At 42.3% G+C, this 24443-nt stretch overlaps 1 protein-coding gene across 4 annotated transcripts in view; it reads left to right on the forward strand.

Moving 5' to 3' along the window:
- PDE8B (phosphodiesterase 8B) overlaps nt 1–24443 on the forward strand; it is a 262117-nt gene that overhangs the window by 138499 nt on the left and 99175 nt on the right. For all 4 annotated transcript variants that reach the window (XM_055342311.1, XM_055342308.1, XM_055342310.1 and 1 more), the window contains exons 3-6: nt 6988–7178; nt 10382–10441; nt 12723–12780; nt 19611–19699. In XM_055342311.1, the coding sequence (XP_055198286.1) occupies nt 6988–7178; nt 10382–10441; nt 12723–12780; nt 19611–19699 (398 nt within the window). The remainder of the gene's footprint in view (nt 1–6987; nt 7179–10381; nt 10442–12722; nt 12781–19610; nt 19700–24443) is intronic.

Genomic DNA, 24443 nt, shown 5'->3' on the forward strand with positions numbered 1-24443 from the left:
CTAATGGGTAGCCCCCCCTTTTTTATTAGAGTTCAATTTGCCAACATATTGTAAGATGAATGGATAAAGAAGATGTGGTATATGTATACAATGGAATATTACTCAGCCATTAGAAACAACAAATACCCACCATTTGCTTTGATGTGGATGGACCTGGAGGGTATTATGCTGAGTGAAATAAGTCAGTCGGAGAAGGACAAACATTATATGGTCGGTCTCATTCATTTGGGGAATAATGGCTAGCCCTTAAATTCTTGTCAAACAATAGCTGTTATTAGCAGCACTTTAAAGAAAGCTTTCAAACCATTTGTTTGAATTTGTCCCTCCTCTTAGATTGGCAGTGGTTTAGTGTGTACATACAACTAATATAATCTACACATGTGGTCTATTTTAGAATCTCTTTGTTAACAAGTTTTTGCTTAAAGCCAAACCAAGTATTTTGAAAATTGATGCATAATAGTATATATTGGGAATGCGTTTGGAGATGCGTTGAGCCATTCTTACTGATGAAAAATACTAATAATGAAGGTTTGTGTTCCCCAGGTTGAGGAAAAGTTAGTTTTACCTTCATGTTTTTCATAATTAGCCTTCACCAGAGAAAATAGTTACCTTCTAGTTTGACTATGCAAGACCGGTTATTGCTCTCCTCAAAGGTACTTTTAAGCATTTGTTGATTAAACTTGTCAAAGGAATGGCTATAAGGATTTCCAGCAAAGCAAGAGAATACCACTGGAGCCTTGGAAAGCTCACTGAAGGAGGAGTTAGGAGATGGGGGTCCAGCTCTGTTGCTGCTTGACTTTGGGAAGGTGCTGTCTTCATCTGTGGAGTGAGGAGTGATAGATCACCTCCAGAGTCTCTTCCTGCCCAGAGAAGTCTGGAGAGTCCTGGCCTCTGTTCTTGTCATTGCCACTAGGACACTCCCACATATACCCTAATTACCTGTGGTCTGTGTTACCCCTTTGCAGCTGCTCATGCCAGACCCAAGCACTTGATTCTCTTAGCTCTACCCTGCATTAGCCCTTACTTCATCATTCTAGTTCGGATGGAGGGATGAATAAAACACTGTGGCTCTAAGAAGGTTCAGGTAGCATACTCTCTGCCAAAGGAGGGAGGCCCTGTATGGAGTTTGGATTCTTAATAGTTACATTTGAAAAGCAGTACAGGTAGCCTTTGCTTTGTACAGTTTTATTGTGTGCAGATTTCAGAGTTGAGATAAATCATACCAGATCCCAACAACAGATTGATTGATTGATTGATTCATGAGAGACAGAGAGAGAGGAGAGGCAGGCAGAGGGAGAAACAGGCTTCAGGCAGGGAGCCTGACATGGGACTCAATCCAGGGTCTCCAGGATCACGCCCTGGGCCAAAGGCAGCGCTAAATCGTTAAGCTACCTGGGCTGCCCTATGTTTTAGATTACAATTACACTGGTGTTCTGAGTAATTGCAGTAAATATGGATTCTGTTGCTAGCATGTGAGTCCACACACCACTATGGAAATAACAGCTGTGTGTCTCAATCAGTAATCAATCACATCACCTTTTTTAGAGTCTTCACAATTGGTCTTTGCTCCCTGTTCTTCCATTCAAGCACAGACAGCAAAGTGTATAGCTGTTGCCATCTGTTCTGTCTCATGGCAATTGATCATTGAAAGAGGGAATTAGCCAACAGAGATGAAAGTGCTTCAAAGAAACGGAAGTTATACTGCCAGAGGGAAGTTGAAGTTTGAAAGTAAATGAGGTTAGAGAAGAGATAGCAGACAGTGAGAATGTTCACTGTCACATTGGGGTATCTAGATCTGCAGCCAAATGTAGTTCAACTTGCCATGATGATCAAAATCAGTGAGGAAAGTGATTGTGGTGAAAAGAATGAAATGTCACAGAGAAAGTGGCACCAGTAAAAAACCTATATGTTAATGAATGGAACTCAGGGGATATTTCATGACCTTGAAATTGGGAAGGACAAAATATTGGATCAAATATTGGAAGCTGATGTAGGCTTAGGGTTTTATAATGCACCAAGGCATAGAAAAGATGCTCACTCTGTATCCTAATTTATCTAATTCAGAGAAGGTATATACTATTAAAGCTACCCTTAGTTTTTTGTAAAAAGAAAACATTTTGATTTTCAGTGTTGCTAATCTTTTAATTTACAGTGTCCTGAAAAATGTTTTACTTTATTTAATTATGTGATTATTAAGCAACATAAATTTTTCATGTTTGGAAAGAATTTCCAAGGTCCCAGAACAGTCATTTTTACCATCATTTAAGATAGCCTTTTGTGGTTGTTTTTAGAGTCTGGCCCCTCCATGGGAAGCAAGGATTGCTTGTACTTCTGTTCTTCTGCCTATACTACAGTTCCTAGACTGTTCCCAAGTAAACCCAGATCTGTACCAGAAGGAAGGTATTGCCTCATTGTCCCCGGCTTTACCCCGGAACAGATCTTCTGCAATTTTGTTGTGTTTATGACAGTGCAGTTAGATCAATCTAACAAAATTTTTTCCTTCTGCCCATTCCCCTAACCTAGAGTCTTGTCTTAGTGTCATGCCCATACCCCAGTGTGGTCACCACTCAGTACATTTATTGTGTTTATCTTTACCTGACAGTCTCATCTGCTTGCTTCCTAGGGGTGGAGACTAGACTGTCTATCCCTATCAGCTTTTTACTACCAGTTCTTATCTGATAGATCATAACTACTACTACTCTTTGAATGAATATTTTATGTGTTATGTAGAGCAAATAAAAGGGTCTGGTAACTTTTATTATTCACAAATCAAATTCATTTATATGTCTTTAAAACTGATTTTTAAAGTATATTTTCTGAAATTTTGAGAGTTACCTCAGTGAATGGTCAATAAATATTTAAAAGTGGCCACCTCTAACAGACTATATAATGGTAATTAGGAACTAAAGTACAGAGAGGAACTGAGGTGCTAAAGGTCTTTTTGGTTTTGTTCTTTGGTTTTAAGTAAGAGTTGCCTTATACAACCAAGTAAATAAACGAATTAAAAAACACATTTGTGGGATGTCTGGGTGGCTCAGTGAGTTAAACATCTACCTTTAGCTCAGATCATGATTTGGGGTCCTGGGTTCAAGCCCCATGTTGGGCTCCCTGCTCAGCAGGGAGTCTGCTTCTCCCTCTCCCTCTACTTCTTCCCCCAGCTCATGCTCTATCTCAAATAAATAAAATCTTAAAAAAAACCCAAAACAACCACATCTGTGAAATTTTTTTTTTCCTTGCAGAATTCAAGAGCAGTTGAGAAGCTGTGGCTTACAAAGTATGGCAGCGAGCCATCTCTAAGTACTTTGACAGCAGGAGTTGAAGGCTTTTTACTATCTCTATTACTGAGCCACAGGTTTTAGTTCCCTGCCTTAGTGTCTCTTTTGTTCAAATTCCAAATTTCTGTTAACAGTATCATTAGCCCAGCTGTGCTGGGAGATAGGGATGGAGAGTCCAAGCCTGGTTATTTGGGCCCGTCACTTTCCTAGAAAAGGTAAAATGTTTGAGATAGGCATACATCCAAAAAAGGCAATTACTATAGTACTTTACTCTAAAATGCATATATTTTTATTCCTGTAGGTTTTCTTTAAGATTTAATGTATTCATGAGAGACATGGGGAGAGAGAGGCAGAGACATAGGCAGAGGAACAGTAGGCTCCCTGCAAGGAGCTCAATGTGGTACTCAATCCCAGGACCCTGGGATCACACCCTGAGCAGAAGGCAGACGCTCAACCACTGATCCACCCAGATGCCCCTATTCCTTTAGATTTTTTCACTTAGGAGTTAGATTATTGAAAACTAGTTTTTCTGATTTTTAAAAACAAACGTGAAGAATTTTAAGTTTTGATTTTAATTCCAGTTAACATACAATGTTATATTAGTTTCAGGTGTGTAATATAGAAATTTAAAATTTCCATACGTCACCCTTAAATGGGAAGAATTTTAAACACCACCCAAAGAAATTCTCTTATGAGTGCTTTTATAATAGAAATAGTCCTGTTTAAAAAAAAGAAGAAGAAAAGAAATAGCCCTGTTTTAAAATGTAGATTTTATTATTCAGGTATGGTGAGGCCAACAGATCAGGAAAGGAATATGATTAAACAGTCTGTCACTCAGAGGAGGGACCACATCTTGCCATGAGGAACCACACACATAGCGCCAGGGCTGGTCAGGAGGCAGAGAGAGCAAAGGGAAAATATGGGCAAGAGCCTCCCATATTTGGGAGCTTCTGTGGAAAGGAATGGGTAAGGGAGGCCAAGCAGGTTTGGCTGGTATGAATCATTTCCGGGGAATCTGGGGTATATATAGCATTGTCTCTAGTTTCTTAGTACTTGGCCCTGGAGTGATTAGGGCAGGTGGATAGTGGTTCCATGCATTAAAGTGTGATAAAAGATGTAGCAGGAGTAGGGGCTTTGCATTGGTTTGCATTTGAAGGGTGCTTTCCTAGGCAAGTCTTCTGCTAGCTCTACAAATTGGGCCCCCCTCAGAAGGCACAGTCTCCCTAGGGTTAGTAAGCCCCTAGATGTCAAAGCATCAAAACTATAGAAAATAACAATACATGATTAATAGTTTCTCACTTTGAGTCAGTTATGTGAGTTCTCACATGAAATCTGGTTTAAGTTCCTCAAATGGCCTTACCTTGACGTAACCCTCTGCTGTGAACTAGACTTTGCCTCTCACCATCCCTTCTGTCACACTGGCTTTCTCACACTTTCTTGAACACACTGGGCACACGTCCCACTGTAGGGGCCAATGGAGCCATTCCTTCTGCTGGAAATGCTTTCCCTTCAAATATCAACTTGGCTTCCTGTTCGTTTACTTCAGGCATTTGTGCATGTGTTACTTTATCAGTGAGGCCTATTTTACTAACTGTCGCTACCAGCACCCACTCTTGCTCCCACTTAGATCCTCCTCCTGAGTAGCACTCACCACTTCTAACATTGTTTGTTTGTTTATTTTAAGATTTTATTTGTTCATGAGAGACCTGGCAAGAGAGGCAGAGGGAGAAGCAGGCTCATTGCTGGGGGGCCTGATGCAGGACTCCACCTCCACCCCAGGACTCTGAATCACAACCTGAGTCAAAGGCAGACACTCAACCACTGACCACCCAGGCACCTCCACTTCTAACATTCAGTATTATATGGAGATTTTCGTATTAATAGCATAGCTACCCAGGGAGAGGGCTACTGCTTTTACACACAAAGCAATTTATTCTACTTGACTTTTTCACCAGAGCTCTCTCCTTAATAGCTTTGTTTGAAGGCTTTCTCTTCATTATCAAATCCACAAGCTGTGCTCTTCATATCTCTTGAAAGAGCCGCCATCCCTCTTCTTCCTGGAAGTACCTCTGTGGTCAGTAACATACAGGAGACTCTGGACTGAGGAGTGATAGAGCCTGGCCCGGAGTGAGCTCTTAATAAGTATGGCTGCCGTAGGTGTTACTAGGGTGTGATTTCAAGCCATGTGCAAAGAAGAAAATGGCAAAATCCTCTTGAAAAATATTCTATCTCTTATGGAAACATGGCATTTAGGAAAGCAGGAAATGCTTTAAACAGTGTAAAACAAAGTGACGTTCATGATACATTCAGATAAGTAACAATGTTAAGGAGCTATTGGGGATGTTTAGGAATGAGATGCCGGCACTGTGGCTTTCTTCTTTTGAACAGTCTTTATCTTCAACAGATTCATATGGTTGAAATGATGTGATATGCGGGGCTTTGCTGCAAACTAACCCAAGAGTCAAAAAGTGAGCAGAGATAGAAATGAAGCCAGATTGGCCCAGAGTTGGTTATTGCAGAAGCTAGGTGGTAGATGCATTAGGTTTACTATTACTATTGTGCCTGTTTTTCAGTCTATTGCCAATTTTCAATTATTAAAAAAATTTTTTTAATGTAATGGTAATGGTTGGACAATTTGTCTTTCTGAATTTAAGTGAAACACATTTTATATTTGATCATCAAGAATGATACTGGTTATTGGCTTAAAGACTTTTCATGTTGAGGGAAAAAAAACCCTTTTGTTAATTATTGTTTAAAGGGTTTATAGAGGTGGATGCTGAAGTACATTCAATGTCTTATCCATATCTTGAGATAATAATGTGTTTCTCTTGGACCTCTTACTTCTAATAATAGGAAAAACCCTTTTGCATTTTGCAGGAAACTCTACAGGTAGTTTACTTTTAACTCACCAGATATTTATTGAGCAGCTAGTAAGTGCCAGCTTGGTGCTGGGCACAGGAATGGGAGTAATTGGGAACAAGGCAGGCAGGTCTTTGTGTTCTGAAGCTCAATGCCAGTGGAGAAGATAGACCATGATCAAACAAATAAATAAATAAATTTAAGTGGTGGTAAGGTTGCCTTGAGTGCTGGAGTCCAGGGGCTGGTGAGGGAGCCAGGGTGAAGTCCTGCTACCTCCTTCCAGTGGCTATACTTCTCAATGAGGCAAAAAGAGACAAGTTTTCCTCAATTCAGCTCCATCAGCTTCTTGTTGCATGGTCATTCTTTCCAGATTCCACCACTGGTTGGGTGTCTTTATAGGGATCAAACTGGTAAGATCAGAGAGTTGGACTCCAGGTGCTGGGAGGTCAATACCACCTATTCTGGAATTGAACATGTGTATGTGAAAACCATAGTCTAAGCTGTATTAATGATCCTGTTAATAATGTCACTGCTTAATGTATTTAACAACAAAGCCAATTGGGAAATTAAAAATGAGTAACAGCTACCACCAGAGTGATTGAGCGCCACCCCGGGGCTCATGCAGGTCTCACGATGAGCTAGTGTGGCACATCTGACCGTGGAGAAACCATAGCACAAAGAGATGAAATACCTTATTCAAAGACACACTGGTACCAATTGAAGGAGCTGGGATTTGAAGTCGGGTAGTTCAACTCTAGATGCTGCATTTTTAACCAGTATACTGTAGGGTTGTTGTAATATAATCTGTAAGGATGATGATTGCTTATAAGATGCTTTTCTGTGTGTATTTCAGGTTTTGCTGATCTTTGCAAAGGAAGATAGTCAGAGTGATGGATTCTGGTGGGCCTGTGACAGAGCTGGTTATAGATGCAATATTGCTCGGACTCCGGAGTCAGCCCTCGAATGCTTTCTAGATAAACATCATGAAATTATTGTAATAGATCACAGACAAACTCAAAACTTTGACGCAGAGGCGGTGTGCAGGTACCTTCCCTAAATATAACATGCTCCTTAAATGTTCACTTAATAGCTTAAAATGAAAGTCACTTACAGATGTCTTTAGTTCCAATCCCAAGTATTTCTAAAATACGTGTTGATGTTTCTAAGCAGTATATGCAGATTTCTGTGCTGAAAGCTGTAGCTCCTCCTATGGATTTATCTCACCTTTTCTGTTTTTCCACGTTTGAGTTCCAATGAATTTAGAGGTGTGAGCTTGGTTTGTCTAAAAATGTCAAGGTATTTTTCCCCCTGAAGTATTGCTCATATTTCACGCACACACACACAAGAGACATTAAAATTCACACAGTTCTTATTATACAGATATGGTATGGATTTAAACCAGATATTTTAATCTTAATTATTCTGTCCCAAAATGAACATCAGAAATGTGTGAAATATACATTTTTCTCTTCCTGACACAGATGGGTAGATCCTATAGCAGTCGTGGAGCAAAGGCAAGCCACTTTACTGCAGCAGAAAGGCTTCCAGGGATCCAAACTCCCCCCTTGTTTACAGGAACGCTTATACTCCAGGGGGGAAAATGCATGCCTATTCATAAATAAATGCACTCATATGCTTTGAAGCTAGACAGCAAGAGGTCACTAATTAAATGCTAGACCAACACAGACTCCAATTACATATGGAGCTGGAATTTTCTTGAATATTAGTAAGTGAAATGAAAGGTAGGGAAGTGGCTTCTTAGATCCTTTGGCACCCTGACAAGAAATGATTGGATTAAGAGATGTTTCTCATCATAGGCATCGCCTTGTTATTCTTTGATCATTCTCAGTTTCCCAAAGAAGAATTTTTCGTACAGAACCTATTTTAAAACGTCTTACTGGTCTCAAATAAGCTTATTGTTCTGGATAGAAATATTTTCCTTTTTTTATTTTATATATATATATAAATGTGTCAAAATATTTGGGTGATACTTTCAGTATTAAGAAATATTGTTTTCTTTTTAAGCGATCTACAGGATAGAATTTGGTCCTTTACAACTAGATCTACTTTTCCTTGGCCTTCACTTAATTTTCTTACATGATTTTATAGTAGAAACACCACAATCCTTTGTGCATACATGGAATGATTTAAGACCAGCTTCAGGTGTAAAAAAGAAAAATTTCTTCTTCAGATAAAGATGAAATTAAGCAGATAAAGCTTTGCAACCTTCCTTGAATATAAAGAAATTTAGTTTTGCTATCTAATAAATGTATTCCTATGGGGGACCTGTGTAGATCAGAAGCCAGGCTGTATATCTGGGAGTGTATTTGCTGACTGTTACTGGTTATGTTAAGGGCAACCAGATTCCTGAATGCATGGCTTCCAGTACATGTCCCCCTAAGATGAGTTAGCGACCCACTCCTGGCAGATGTACATTCTTTGTTGTCATCCATGGTCCAAGATCCTGGATTTTTGAGCTAGACTGGACCTTAGCTTAACATGCTTCCTTACACCTTTGCCCCACCTATTCCAGTCCCTCTTTGTCCTCTCAACCAGGAAGAGGTCCGGGTCTCCCTGACCATACCAGTTCCTTTGGAGGAATGAGAAAGAAGAGATAAGCAGCAGGAAGCAACCTCAAAAATGGAAGCCAGTTTCAGAAGAAGCTAAGGGAGCATGGGCTCCAGCCCAGTTATGTTCATAACAGTGTTTGAGCCTCTTGAGGCTCACCTCCTAGAACACAGCCTAGCACTGTAGCCTTGACATCTCACTGTGGTCGAAGAGGCTGTACAAAGGTGAGAAGTGCTTAGTATTTGCCTTAGAGAGTAGGGCACACCTCTGACTATGTGTTTTTTTTTTTTCATTAGATGGTAACTGGTATTTCTGCTGAGAATTCAACTGGCTCTTAGGTAGAAAAAAATTGTATCTTGATCTTACCAAGACCTGTGCTGTGGGCTGGTTGAATTGGAAGTAGTCTGTGCTAGCATTCCAAAGGGGGCTTGGGTTACTCCTCTAGTCCCACAGTGAGTTAAGGCACTGAACTTAGGGAGTTTGTTCAAATACCATTTACCTACCAGGGGAACTGTTACTGCCCATAAGAGCTGTTCACTTTCCTGAGCCTTCCTCACACCCCACCCTGAACAGAGTGAGGTCTCAAGGAATAGGAAATCGGCAAAGTACCTTTTTTGAGAAAGGACGGGAAATTTGAGAGTTTAAGGAAATGAAGCCGTACAAGCTGGCTTTTTGTAGGGGAGCAGTAGTACAGACATGTTGAAGCACAGAAAAGCTGAAATGCCAATAGCTAGAAAAATCAACAAATACACGTTGTTTCACAAATTACCCGGGAGCAGCCTTGAGCCTTCTGTTCTTGGAGATGATGATTCTCTTCCCAGGGATCTCAAAATAAACAGAGTCCAGACTGAGGAGATGGGTCAAAACAAGCATGCTTATTTGTACTCAGATTCAAGTATGTGGCCCTTTATTAATAGTTCATCCAGTTCACGAGCCCTGACCAGGATGATTCAGAATCTGAGCTGCAGCATACAATAGCACATGTTGTAAGAAGATACGCAGACCTCAAAATTCTATATCCTTACATATTCTAATCCTGTTAAATTCCTATGGAGTAAACGACACAACCGTGACAGTGGCTGCAGTGCAGCGTTTCCCAGCTTTAGTTCATGACCCACTTGTTAAAAGCATCTGAGCACAAACAACAGAACAACCTCCCAAAATGAGGTGGCTCTTTGTACCACTCTTACAGGTTTCAACCTGAATTAGTGTGTCCAGCTGCCAGTGACTGAGTTATAAGGTCATCTTTCTGAGCTCTCCACTATTTTAAAAGAAAAAAAGATCCAATACAATTAGCTCCCTAAGTACAAACTGATAACTGGAGAACTGTAGGACTGCCAGTTTCTTTGGAGAGTGGAATTTCAGTCAGAAAACATGGAATTTAAGTGGAATTTGCCAGTTTTTGAAGTGGAAAATTGGCAGCTCTGACCCATTGGACAACTGCCCAGGTGTTAAAAAAGAAGTTTTTTGTTTGTTTGTTTGTTTTTGATTTTTTAAAGGAAAACAAAGAGATTGTCGTAATCTACAAAGGGCATCTTTCTTCATTGTCTTCATGTGTTTTCAGACTTTCTCTTGAGGGGAAGATTGGGTTTTGTGCCATTTTCAATGTGAAGTTCTGCATTCATTCATTGTCCCAAAGCCCAGATCACCTGGTTTGACTTGGAGCCTTCTCGTTGCAGGTCGATTCGGGCCACCAATCCTTCCGAGCACACGGTGATCCTTGCGGTGGTTTCACAAGCGTAAGCTCACGTTCATCCCCAGCTGGGATTAGTACTGTTTATTCTGAAACATGTGTCTCATGGAATCTAGTCTTTGAGCCAGCAGAGCAGCGGCCATGCCCTTGGCCCTACAGCACCAACCTGAGATCTCGCTTGTGGGGTGTTACTGGTTTTGCAAGTTTCTGGAAATATTTAGATTTCTCCCTAGATTAATTGCTATTAACCCATACTAGTACACCTGAGGAAGAAAGAGGTACTGTACTCATCACATGCTAGAAATGGAGGGAAAATCTGAGGGAGGTGTCTGGAGAGAATTAGTCCTTACTTATCTTTTTTCTTTGAAGAGAAGATGTGGAAGCCTGCTTGTTTTTCACTAAAGAAGAAAATAATTACAGCATGAGCATGATGAAGCACTAAATGCACTGGAAGGAGAGGATTGTATAGTTTGGGCCAGGACTGTTCTGTGTCTAGAAGCAGAATGGTAGGATGTTTGCCAATGTTGGAAGGTGACAAAGCAGGAGGATTAAACTATGGGATGAGAAGCTGCTCTGTTGGGTTTGTTGTTGTCTGAAATGGCCACCCCTTATAATGAAAGATCTAAAAGGAAAAGTTGTTTGTACAAGCTACAATCATTGGAATTCTTGCAGAATCATAATTTGTATTTGTTTAATGGCCATCTTTCATGCCAGAGAGAAGAAGAAGGCCTTTGATAAGGACGTAGACCTACTGGACTCAGCCCCATTGTGGCACCTGGCACTGATTCTGTGACAAGCCAGCCACAGAGACAGGAAAGTTCAGGTCTCCCCTCAGGCAAGCCTGGCCCAGGGGAGATTTGAAATATTGCATTCCAAAGCCATATTCGTACTGGAGAAAATCATGGCTTCAGAGTTTTACCCTACTCAAAGACTATTCCTTAGCTATTATTCCTTGGGTCTGTGCTTCTTCACCTGATTCCTACAATGGGCGCTGGGCCAAGGAAAAGAGGAAAAGTGTTCCCATTGGTTTCTTACCACTTCATTATCCTGGTGGGACATGAGGCCTCAAGGGGAGTGAGTGAGGGGGACCAAGGTGTATTCAGCTTCCTCATGCCCTTGCTTGTATTTTGTCTTCTGGGTACTGTGAGGTGTTAGTAGGGTATCCAAGTCCTGTGCATGGCTACTGGGGGTAGACCAGGCCACACGCCATATCCTCCCAGGCTGGCTCATTCCGTGAACCCAAAAGTGAAACAGTTTTTTTTTGTTTTCCTAATCACATAGCAAAAATGCTTACTAATCCTTGACAAATAATGACTGCTATGGCTTGTTATTTTCCACTCTTCCCCCCCCCATTTTTATAATAAAATATTTTATATAGATATAGAACAATAATAAAATAAATACTGAGTTTGTACAACCCCACTTATGAAACAGAATGTTATTAACACCTTCAGATTCTTTCTGTGCCCTTCCTCATTTATCATTTGAAGAAGGTAGAGCCTGGAGTTCCTGAGTAGAAAAGTGAGGAGGACTGCTTTGCCCCCATAGCGAAGGCGTGAGCTATACACAATACCACAGACAAGCACCGGGATTTCTCTTCCTGTTCTTTACCTGGTCCTCCACCCAATATCTTTTATTCCATTTTCCTTCTCTGTTTTCCAAGGTATATACTCCATGTTACTTGCTGGCTACCTCAGGGACACCATTTTTCCCTTAATGATGGAAGCACAACTACAGCATGTCTTCAGGATAAGACATTATACTCAAATTGAAGTTCTGAGACCCAGCTGTAGGCTCAGTGTAGGAAACCTTCCCATGAAATGAGGGACAATGATCTGTTTTTTCCTCTTTTTCCCTTCTAACTCAGTGTTCCTGATGACCCTTTTCCATTTAGCCAAAGTGCCAGTTGTCTTACTCACATTGAGAGTTGGACCCAGCCAGGTCTTGGGGTTCCAGTTAGGCTTCCAAAAGGTTTGGGGGCAGCATAATGGACAGAGTAGTCTCTGGAATGAACAATGCACCTGCTTTGTCCCATCCATTTGGTGGAACTTTCAAGGGCAGCCCAGCTTTGGAAATGGCCACTCATGTGTACCTGTGGTGATGCTTTCAGGCACACTGCTAGAGTTTTCTCTACTGTTGGTGTTCTTTTTGCATCTGGAAGGCAGCTGTAGAGCCCGGAAGGCAGATACATCCTGATGGCACATGCTGGTCAGGAAGCCACAGTTGGAGCAAAAGCCATGCTTGCCTCATGGCTCTCTCTCCATGTTTCAGTGTGAGGAAGCCTGGTTTGTATCTGCTGAGTGACTGGATTTTCTGCTTTGCTGCAGATCGGGTGACCGTGAAGAGACCTCAGTGCTCCCTCTCCTGCATGCAGGCTTCAACAGGGTATGTATGTAGGAGGTAACTCGACATCTCTCTCCCGTACTGACACCTCACCCATGACTGTCGCATAACAGCTCAGCCATATAGCCATGGATAAACTTTAGGAGAGTTGAGCTCCAGGACTGTGAGGGAAAGGAAATAACTTTCAGGAGGGTAACAAGCAACTGCTAGTCAAGCTTTTTCCTTCATAACTTCATGCATCCTAGTTATAGAACTGTAAATGGCCTAAAAACACATCTTACTGTACCAGCTCAACACTCTGTAGTCCCAAAGTGACCTCACTTAAATGAGTCCAGCCAGTGAGATTCAATATACGTATTAGATAGAGTTAAGTCCACAAAATTGGCATCCAGGGCTCTGTGATCATGAGGGCCTGGCCAGAGCTTGTACCTCAGGGAAAGGCCCACGATGGCTTTCACATCTGTGAACTCCTGGTTTAAATGGTAAATGTCAGCAGAGAGAAGTTCTCTGAGTGACAGCTACGTGTATAACAGTGATGTTCAAGCTTAAGATGCATTACTCCAGGGGTGATGTCACTAACAGAGACTCCGCTTCTTCCTGACTTCCCTCCTCACAAGACCAACAACTGTTCAAGAACAAGAGACTGCTGAGAGAATCCTGGAGCAGGGAACTGAGGCTCAAGCACCCCCTGCATTGCAGAGACCAGGTCAGACTGTGTGAGCAGGGTACAAGAAAGTTCCACAGTGCCTGCTCCCCTGGGCCAGTGCGAACCCATACAGAGAAGTCTCCCCTCATCTTCTAATGGAAAGAGAACTCCGTGGTGACAATGAGCTCCCTCACCTCAGCATTAAGGGTTGCTTTGTGGGAGCCCCTCCTCTGATCTTGCACCACAGGAATTGCAGGGGGGTCCGTGTGGCTCAACCGCTGGGAATCTGACTGTCACCAAGAAGGGGGGTGGGGCTGGCAACAACCAGCATGTGGTTCTTGGCCCACCAGGCTCATACCTGTGGTGCCCAAGTAGTAACCCCGAGCGGTGGTTTTGCTCATGCGCAGAACCGCGTCACAAGGAGGCACTTGATAGGATGAGCACTGGGCGTTATGCTATATGTTGGTAAATCGAACTCCAATTAAAAAATATACAAAAAAAAAAAAAATGAACCGCGTCACGGGTGCACTCTGACCGGGGAACTCTGCAGTATACAGATCGACTGGATCTGGATCCTCAGATGAGGAGTTGTGCTGGTTCTATAAATGGCTTGCCAGGGCAAGGGATGGAATCCCAGCCACCATGGGGTGTGGCCTCAGGCCCTGTCTGACCGGAAGGGCCGGCAACAACTCCTGGAAACAATACAGCCAGGTGGCTCTTGAGCCAAGAGGGGGGCACGCAGAGCTGATTGTCCCAAGAATAAAGGCCATACCCAGCCTGGAGTGTTTCTGTGCTACTTATTATGCACAGGCAGAGGGATTAATTCATAGCTGAGGCTGAGGGTAGCTCCCAGCCTCTCCCAACCTGCAGAGCACGTTTGGAAAATTGAGAGTAGCCTGGAGTGACCCCTCCTCTTCTTGCCCAGGTAGGGAAGGGGAGACCTAGCCGCACTGGCTTTGGCATGTCTTCCAGCCCCTTCTGCCCAGAATGGCTAAGGATAACTCCTGGCAGCTGTGTGGCCCCAAAGCACTTGAGTGGAGGGGCAGGCCAGCAGAACTGATAGTTTGCATAACAAAGCCACTGGCCCTATTCAGTCAGGGAACTTGGCAAGGCAAACAGGTCTGCTTAAGTTTTACTAGCTTTAGAGCTGCTTCTCTGACTGTGCTGGGGGCAGGAAACATAATTCACAGCCCCACTCATAATTGAGTGCAGCCTTTAGCTTGTCCAACCTGGGAACCTAACCAGAGCACACAGGAAGCCGCATGGCCCATTCGGCAGCCCTACATCCAGTGGTACTTGGACACAGAGTATAGGGCAAGCCTGGTGGCTTCACCTGGCCAGGAAATCAGTGCACACTCTGGCCTAATTTGGGTCGCTGAAAAATGAGCTATGCAGCTCTTGGGTCCCATCCTGCTGCCCTGCCAGTTCCTAGCCTCGTCTACTACTGAATATAGTCCCCAGACCTGACCATCTAGTAAGCCTGACCAGGAACTTCAGTTGACTTTAAAACCCATCCTATAGCTTCACTTGGGTAGGGAACCAAGTTGGCAGTCCTAGGTAGCTGTCCTCAGCCAGTAGCACACACCTCTAACTCCTCTGGAGAGTTTGAACACTTGCCTTGCCCTGAAATAGGCTATAATAGCAGGCTCCCCCTGCCCAAGGTCATTACCAGAAATCACACTCAGAAACCCAAACTGAGCTGACTGATGAAGAACGGTCTCTGCCAAAGCAAACCTATAACATCTCTAAGCTTAGCCCAGTTATTCAAATGCAGATACCAATATGAGGAACCAAGGATCATGAAAAATGGAGTACATAGGACACCACCAAAGGAAACTAATAAAGCTCCAGTAACTGACATTAAAGAAATGGTGATCTATGAATTGGCAATAAATTCAGAATAATCCTCTGCAGGAAGTTGAGTGAACTGCAAGAAAACACAAATAGCTAATGGAATTAGGAAAACAATTACACAAACAAAATGAGGAGTTTGCTGAGGAAATAGCAGCCATCCAAAAAAAAAAAAAAAAAAAACGAACAGGGAAAATCCTAGAATGGAACAACACAATAACTGAAGAATTCAGAAGCAGGTTTCAAAAGTAGGCTTGACCATGTAGAAGAAGGAATCCGTGACCTGGAGGATAGCAAATTATCCCATTATAGGAGCATAAAGAAAAAAGAAAGAGTGAAGAAAGCCTACGGTAACCATGGGACACAGTGGACCAAAAACAACCAACCAAACAAACCAAAAACCACATAATATTATCATTATAGGTATTACAGAAGGAGAAAAATGAACAGAAAATATATTTAAAACAATAATGGCTGGAAACATGAATCTGGGGAGAGAAATGGACTTCCAGATCCATGAGGCTCAGGAGACACCCAATAGGTTAGATCCAGATATATAATACTGCTTTGCTATTTTGGGTTTAAAAACAAATCCTTGTCATAGACCTGGGAGAAGCAGAAACTGCCTGTGTGACGTGGTGGTTTTGCGCTTCGGTATGCTTCAGTGTGGAAGTCGCAGTGCTTGCGGAAGTCGCAGACTGCTTCACTATATAGGAGAAATGAGTGTTTCTCTTTATTTTTATTTTTTTAAGATTTATTTATTTTATTCAGAGAGAGAGAGAGAGACTGAGAGGCAGAGACACAGGCAGAGGGAGAAGCAGGCTCCATGCAGGGAGCCCAACATGGGACTTGATCCCGGGTCTCCAGGGTCACACCCCAGGCTGCAGGCAGCGCCAAACCGCTGCGCCACCGGGGCTGCCCGAGAGTTTCTCTTTAGCAGCATCACTTACTCTCCTGGCATTTTTTCCCATCGCCTTTCTCAAAGGTGCTTTGGTTCTGGACACTATTCTTAGGTGCCGTGTCTTAATGAGAATGCCTAAGACAGTGCTTCTGAGTTTTGGAATGGAAAGTTGCAAAAGGAAAATGGTCAAGCCGTGTGGCTGAGACTGAGATTTTTTTTTTCTCATTTTCTGAGAAACAATGTAGAATTATTCACAGGTTTCCTAAATTTTAGGTTAAATGTTGACCCACATACCAACATTGTTCTTTACCTGTGGGGCAGGATATCTGGGAGTGTGAGGATGCCGGGGTTTTCCTCATTATCTGGGAACTGAGAGAATGACAGGATACACCGTAGGTCCTGTCAATGAGGAGCCGTGTAGGTGCTGTTAACTGTCCTGGAATTCAGCTTTTAGTTCATTGATCCTGCCTCTGATTGGTTTAGAGATTGGCTGGAGGGCTAAAATCGCACACTTAATACCAGGAGAAACACCTGGCCCTCTCTGCATGCCAATGCCACTAAGCAGATTAAGGAGGTAAAGTCCACTGTTTGCTTTTTGCCTTGTAACCTGTTGGTGCTGCTCTAGCTGTTTCATTTCCCTTTGTCGGGATATGGTGCTGCTTTTTGCAGTCAGCTACTTAGATAGCACCCTTCTTGGGAACGTGACAAATGGTACCTGTCAGGGAACACATGGTAATCTTTAGTCTGGGGCTGACCAAGGCCGCATGCCAGCCAGGTCAGGGTGCCCCCAGATAGCTTGAGCTGCTCTGTGGGAAGCACACCGTACCTACTGAGCCTTTCCCTTCCTGAGTTACTGTGGCTCGGGATCAGCGAAAGCTGCCCTCCAGGTGGCTAGTGTCCTTTTTTGGGTAAAATCTTGTCTTTGGCAGCTTTCTCCCTCAGCACCCTTGCAAACACGCCAGCTATTCTTGCCTTCCTTGAGGTTGTTTCTCATCTCTGGGTTGTTTTGTTTGTGTGAAATCATCTGCTGAAGCTCAGCTCTGTGTTGCTAGCTGATTGGCCACTGCATCAGCTTGTGGGTCCCCGAATGGGGATCCGGGAACAAATTGTGCTATCAGATAGTCCACAGCAGCTCTCTTGGAAGCTTCAGCAGCCACGTGTAGACTGCCAATTGCAGGGTGCTCAGTGCCCTCTGAGCCTTTAACAAACCAGTATTGCACTTAGCAAAGGGCAATTGCAACACCATCTCTATGAACCTTTCTGTGCTCCTTTTTATTTGAGAGGACACTTAACAGGTGTTCGTGGAGCACTTACTAGGTGAACTGCAACAGGCTAGGCCTGTCAGGGGTACATAGGTTGGCCCTCTTTCCTGAGGAGGCTTCCCATGGAGGAGAAAGTGGAGAGCTAAAATGGATTATTTGTCAGGCTCCATTTGAGGGAATTTACTTAATGTACACTTGAGAGATTTAATATTTTCTCCATTTTTGCAAAGGAGGAAACAGGCCCAAAATAACTAAATAGTTTGCCAGAGCTCATAGTCATGACAAAGTTAAGATGGAACAATGTGTTATTTAACCCCAAATGCCACATTGGGGCCACTAAAGTAGTGGTTCCCAAACTGTACCGTGGAGCACTGGTGTTCCAGGAAAAAAAGGCGTCTGTGGTCAAATAAGCTTGGGAAATCAGTGAGAACTCTGTTCTTGTTCTTCCCACCCCTGGAAATACACAGTGTACACTAGCAACATTGCAAATGAGCATATTGAATGCTCTGAGAAGTTCTGGCCTAAAGAAACAGGCTTAAATATCTGAATGTAGGGCCCAGGAATCTACATTTTTAGCAGAATGCCTGATGATTCATAGCAGATTGAAGTTTGAAGGCCACTACTTTTGATTCATTCACATCATTTTAGTAATATGAGTTAAGTATAGCCTGGAAAATCCTCCAGAGAGAGGTAGTAGAATCTTGTGCCTTTGGACTACAAACACACTCATTAAGTGCCAGCTATGTACTTAAGCTACATAGTACATAGCTGTACTTCCAGCTATGGAACCAAGGGTTCCAGTGTTTAGAAACCATCACCTATAGAAAGCTATTGTTCACTAAATACTACAATGTTTAGTTCTTGGATCTAAAGAAAAATAAAATCTCAGTAAGTTAGTAATTAGAAGTGGAAGTGAAAATATATTATGATCTTATATACTGATTTTATATATTGTAATCAATGTATTACGTATCTGCATACATATAGGCTTTGGAGCCTAAGGAAAATAAGCCAAATGTAATGATATCTCTAGCTTTTGACATTATCAGTGACTTGGGGTTTTTTTTCTTTATATTTTTCTGAATTTATACATCTTAATGTGCTTGACTTTTATAAATTAAAAACAGGCAACAGAAGTTAACTACTAAAGTTTGTGTCTTAAAAAAAGAAACCTGCCCAACTGTGTTTACTGCAATATTTTTGAAATTTATTTTTATCACAGATCCTTTTTAGTATCTTAGAAAGCATCCACTAACAATGCTCAGAGCTTGGCTACAGGCTGTTACATAATCTTCACCCATCCAGAAGTTCAGCCTGATTCTAACCATGTTTAGCTGTGCTTTGTAATAAAAAGAGAAAGTATTTCTCTTCTGTGTGTGTTCACGGCTTCCCCGTTTTGCTTACCCCCTAGCAGCCTCCCCCTGGAATAGTGGGTGACCTGAGTTATTTCCCAAGGGAGAAGCCATCCACCTTAGATGCATGGAAGTGTGTGTGTCTGTGTGTGTGTGTGTGTGGGGGGGGTGAGACAGAAGAGGAGGGTGCAGTTGGCAATCAGAAGATGAGGAAGTAAGCAAGGAAGGGTCTCTTGCCTTGAAAAGGATCATTCATTCAGTGGTACACGCTGAACATGTCCAGTGTTGGGTTTTAGAAGACCTTGCATAGTGTTATGTGAAGCAAACGTGTTCCAGTAATTAACGAGATTGAGGAGGTAGCCTGTGCCCTTGTGTGTTTATTTTCCTGTGAGTAGGGATCCCTGAGTGGCGCAGCGGTTTGGCGCCTGCCTTTGGCCCAGGGCGCAATCCTGGAGACCCGGGATCGAATCCCACGTCGGGCTCCCGGTGCATGGAGCCTGCTTCTCCCTCTGCCTGTGTCTCTGTCTCTGTCTCTCTGTCTCTCTCTCTCTCTCTGTGTGTGTGTGACTATCATAAAAAAATAAATAAATAAATATTTTCCTGTGAGTATTCATAATGAAGTTTTACCCCACCTTTGTTATCAAGGGAGTTAAATATATAGTATAATCTGGTCTGTTGTTTCTCATACATTTAAACAAGCATTGCAAACAGCTTGACTACTATTTTTTTTTTTTTTATCTCATTTCAACTTCACAAGTTGTCTTATGTAACAGAGTTACCTGGGGTGGGAAAAACTAAATTCATTTGACTACTTAAGAAGTAATTGTATGTCTTACATGTTATCTTTGTTTTCTTTTCAGAGATTTATGGAGAATAGCAGCATAATTGCTTGCTATAATGAACTGATTCAAATAGAACACGGGGAAGTTCGCTCACAGTTCAAATTACGGTAGGTAGCAAAATAAGAAGGAACACAAGGTTAACAGTGTTGTACAGAAGCTTTTGTCATCAGGTTGCTGTTCACAGGTTCCTAGCTGAACCCCAGGGATTTTGAAACTGTTAAACAGGTGATGGTAGTTGGTTAAACGGCCAAATCTAACCTAGGAGCCCTTTGCTTAAATGAAATAAATGAGAAAGCATTTCTTGTTTTGACAATATTTTCCACTATTTACAGCAGTTTTGAAATCATACTCCAGGAAGAGTACTGTATAATTTTCATGTACTTAAATTGAGATTACGAGTAAGCCTTTAAGGATTAGTTTCTATTTAGTACTTTAACATTTATAAATTCCTGCTTGGATTGTTATGAATAGGGGCAAACCAATGGGTATATTTACTATGCTAACCCTAATAATTGCTGTGTAACCATGATAGCAATTTCATGAGGTCTGTTTGTGACTTCAACATGCGAGGAAGTATTTTCAAGAAATTTTAAGTCTCTTTACAGGCGTATATGCTTTAAAAGCAGGCTTTTCATGATGCTCACTTCTGAGATGAGATTGTGTAGGCATCAAGGTGCTGGTGGGATGTTCTGCTTCTGGGACATCTGGGGATATTAGGGCCTTAGCTCATGCCTGGTTTTGCACAGCCCCACTCTACCACATTCTTAGACCCCAATTCCTTCAAACTATCCCCCTCAAGTAGAGAGAAGGGCAGCGAGGAAGCTCTTGTCAACCTATAGCCCCTGGAGGGAGTGGGGGCAGTCTTTAGCAGCTCCAGGCTGTATGGATGCCAGAAGGTCCTTGGCACGGTTTCTCTGTCTGGCCAACCCAGAGCTCATGATGCTTTCAGGCTCAGTGAAAAATAAGATAGCATCTCATTGAAAATGACTATACTTCTCTTGATTACTTAATTTACATCCAAAGAGGACAAAACCATTTGTAAACTTAATTTTTTTCTGCTATCCTTGGAAGTAAAATGGAAGTAAACCACAAAGGCAGGCTTTTACCCTGGTTTACCCTGGTTTACCCTGGTTAGGGAAGTAACTTTTTTGATGGATACAGAGCTTTAAGAAATAGTGTTGGGAAGGGTGCCTATGTGGCTCAGTTAAGCCTCTGCCTTCTGCTCAGATCCTCATCTCAGGGTCCTGGGATCAAGCCTGCATCGGGCTCCTGCTTAACAAGGAATCTGCTTCTCCCTCTGCCTCTGCAACCTGCCCCCTACCCCCACACACACCACCACCACTCATGCTCTCTTTCTTTGTCTCACGAATACATAAAATCTTAAGAAGAAGAGGAAGAAATAATAATGTGGGGATAAACAGTCACTTTCTTAGGAAAGTATTTTTTTTAAAGTCAAACTAGTGGAAATTCAGGTAGTTTAGCAGTCTTTAGTGAGGAATATTACTAAGGATTTTCGAATATATAAGTGAAGTTTAAAGCCCTTGGTTTTTTTGTATCCTTGTATTAGCTTCAGAGAACTTTATAGAATTTTTCAAGAAAACTGCATTGCCTTCAGCAATTTATGTATGTTGTATATTGCTTTTATTCCTTGGGGTCTCTACTGTTTTGAGTCAGGGATAAAAAGACTACTTTTCGATGTTTTCACAATAGATAGGATTAGAAAAAGAGGGGTTTCGTTTTTTTTTTTTTTTTTTGAGGGGTTTCGTTTTAATTCTTCAACTGTGCATTATCTGCAACAGAAATGAATGGCTGTCCCCTTACTGCTTTGATAGGTGATTCCCTCATATAATTTTCAGTAACTGAGTTTGGAGTTTTCTTCAGCCATATTCCATGTGATGGCACATGTAGGATGTCAGAGGTGCCTTGTTCCCAGCAGGGCAAAGGCAGGTCTGGCTATTTGAAATAAACATCCTCAGCAAGTGCAAGGGTTAAAAGAAAGGGCTGGTTATTGTGCTGATGAAATTTGCTTAGAGCCAGGGCCCTGAAAGCTCTTGAAAGGTCTCAACAGATTCAAAACTTGGCCAGGTTCTAAGTACATAATACTAGGTAAATCCTGGAACTTCTCACCCCTGGATAGCATGGGAGCTGGTTGGAGGAGTTGGACCCATTGTGGAGGGCATGATGAAAAGGCTCAAGGTAGCAATGCAAATCAGTGAGAAGTTGGTGAATGGACCTGGCCCAGGCAGGCAGTGATGCCAGGAAGGTAGGCTTACCCCATGTGCGGATCCCTTTCCACAGCAGCCTAAGGTTGGCTTGTAAGGAGCCTCTCTTCCCTGACATGAGCAGCCAGCTAGAGAGCAGCCCCCCTGCAATGGGGAAAGGAAAGCAAGAGTTCTTCGCAGAAGACCAGAGATGGACCAAGTGGTCAGTTTCTTCCATTGCTTTTTGGCTGGTTCTGCCTCAAGCATCTCTAACTTCCTTCCCTTTTTTGGAGAAGGGTGTGTGTGCATGGTGTGACTCTTTCTGCGTACCCTGTGGCCCAGTGGTCAGGGTGAATGACCCATTCTATCATCTCCCCCAGCTCCCTCCGCATTCAAGGACATCTAAAGAACCCACCTGCATCTCAGAGTCAGGCAGGCAACTCTGTCACTCTCTGCAGATGGGGAAAATGAGGCTCTTTATTATACAATGCCAGAATAATTATAGGCTAATTATATAATACTTTTCTTTGCAATTCCTCCCCCAGCTGCAGCTAAATATGTGACATTACTAGCATTCTGCAAGGACAGTCTGTACTGCAAGGATGATGTTAAATGTTGAAGGTAGACCCTTTTGTCCAGGTCTTGGTGTGCGGTAATCATATTTAGCCAAGAAAAAAAAGGGGGACTATGTGATCAAACAATTACTTAATTTTAAAATTCCATGATAATTTCTACAGAGAAGAAATAAATCACATCTCCATATGCTTGATGAATTACCTTATCAAATAGGACAACTCATGAAATGGGGACTGCCTGGGGAAATATGGGGTGAATGATGACCACTTACCTCTACTAATGTTTCCATCTCCTTTCTGTGAAAAGAGCTATGCTATCCAAAATGCAGATAAGATTTAGCTGCTTACCCAGAATTTAAACTGATCAGTTTATACTAACACAGTACCAGCAATTATTTCATATTAGTTGATATCTGTTGGCCAGGACTTAGACCCAAATTATCATGTTTAGTTGATTCCCAGTCTTAAGACGGTAGAAGTCCTCAATTTCAAAAAGAATCAAAGTCTCTGAGGGATAGAACCTTGTATTCCATGGAATGCTACACTACTCACTATCAGTAGATGTTTTTAGAGCACTTTATACTGGCATGGGCCCGGGTGACAGGCACTGTGCTCCAGGAAAGAGTCTAAGCTGTGAAGCCCAGGACTGATGCTGACCAAGAACACGTCTGTGACCGCCCTGGCTGCCTCCCCTTCCCTTTTCCTGCTCCTGCTGGACCTGCTGGGATATGGATTTAGGTTCAGATTTAGGTTTCCCTAAAGCCACCACCTTACACAGTCCTACCTTGTTGCAGCAGCCTCAATTTGCGTGTGTTTTGAGTAGATTCTAGGGTATCCTTGGTTAGGGATCCAGGAGATAATGCAAATCAACCATCTCAGCCCCAGTGACAGAGGAAAACAGTGAGAGCCAGGGAGACTCTTGAGATGATCATAGCTACTCAGTATGTTGGTGGCAGTTTTGGAGAGGGATTCAGGCATCCTGTTGTTCAGTCGGATTCACTCGGCACCCCATCACACCACTGTGCTTTGTCGACGTCCTGCTAGGACCCCTGTAATATTTGCAGTGTCCATTGAGAAACTTAAAGGGTCTTTAAGAAGGTGAGGAGAAGTGGTTCCATGGCCTGTATTTCATGGGTTTCCGTATCAAGTTTACCTTCCCTTTGAGCTTTTTCCAGTTTTTCAACTTTTCAACCTGAAAGATAAAAAATTATATCTGAGCTATAGTTACATGATTCCTAGGAACAGAAAATTAATACAGCTAAGGCTCTTCTGCATGAAGAGTATTAATAATTAATGCAAGCAATTAAATTCCCAAACTCTAGGAACATGATTTAAATTGATTACCTCATTTTGCTGCAGGTTTATTTAAGTAGAACCATCAACTAAATTGGTTTAAAGCCTAGGACTACATGGTGCAGTCCAGCATGTCACTGGGAGAAAACAGTCTGCTGGCCCTCCTCACGGTCTCCTACCTTGAATCTTGATAACAATTTGCTTTGTTCCATTGGCCATCACACTGAAGATTTTACACTTTGTGGATCAACATACAATGAATATTTCATAGATATATTTTGGCAGTTGGAGCTAAAGTCTTACATAAGGGCAGCTCTTGAATCGACAAAAGCACTAATACTCTGAAAGTACCTGTTTAAATGCTTAGGTGAAGCGTACATACACTTTCACAAAATGGGCAACAGAGGAATTGATCATTTGATAAAGTGTGTTATAGCTTGATTATCCAGCTCTCACATGTAGGGATTATTCCACACAGAGTGTGCTTTTCCTCATCAGACTCCTGGAGGAAGGGAAACACTCTTCTGTGCTGCCAGGTTGGGTTCTGGACCCACATGCCAGGAAAATACTACTGATAAGACTAGCTCTTGTCTCTGTGAAAAGCAAGTTAGTAGTGACTTTGGTAATAATTTTAAATCCTCTTTTATTCTTTTTTTCTTATTTTAAAAGATTGTGTTTACAGATACGGGGATAGTATTAAGACAGTACATGGTTCAAATTAGTTAGACTGGAGCAGTTTAAATAAGAAAACCTATTGGACCCTTCAGGAATCTCAGAGAAGT

The sequence above is a fragment of the Nyctereutes procyonoides genome, unplaced genomic scaffold (genome assembly GCF_905146905.1).
Source record: "Nyctereutes procyonoides isolate TBG_1078 unplaced genomic scaffold, NYPRO_anot_genome, whole genome shotgun sequence".
In the NCBI taxonomy this organism is placed as follows: Eukaryota; Metazoa; Chordata; class Mammalia; order Carnivora; family Canidae; genus Nyctereutes; species Nyctereutes procyonoides.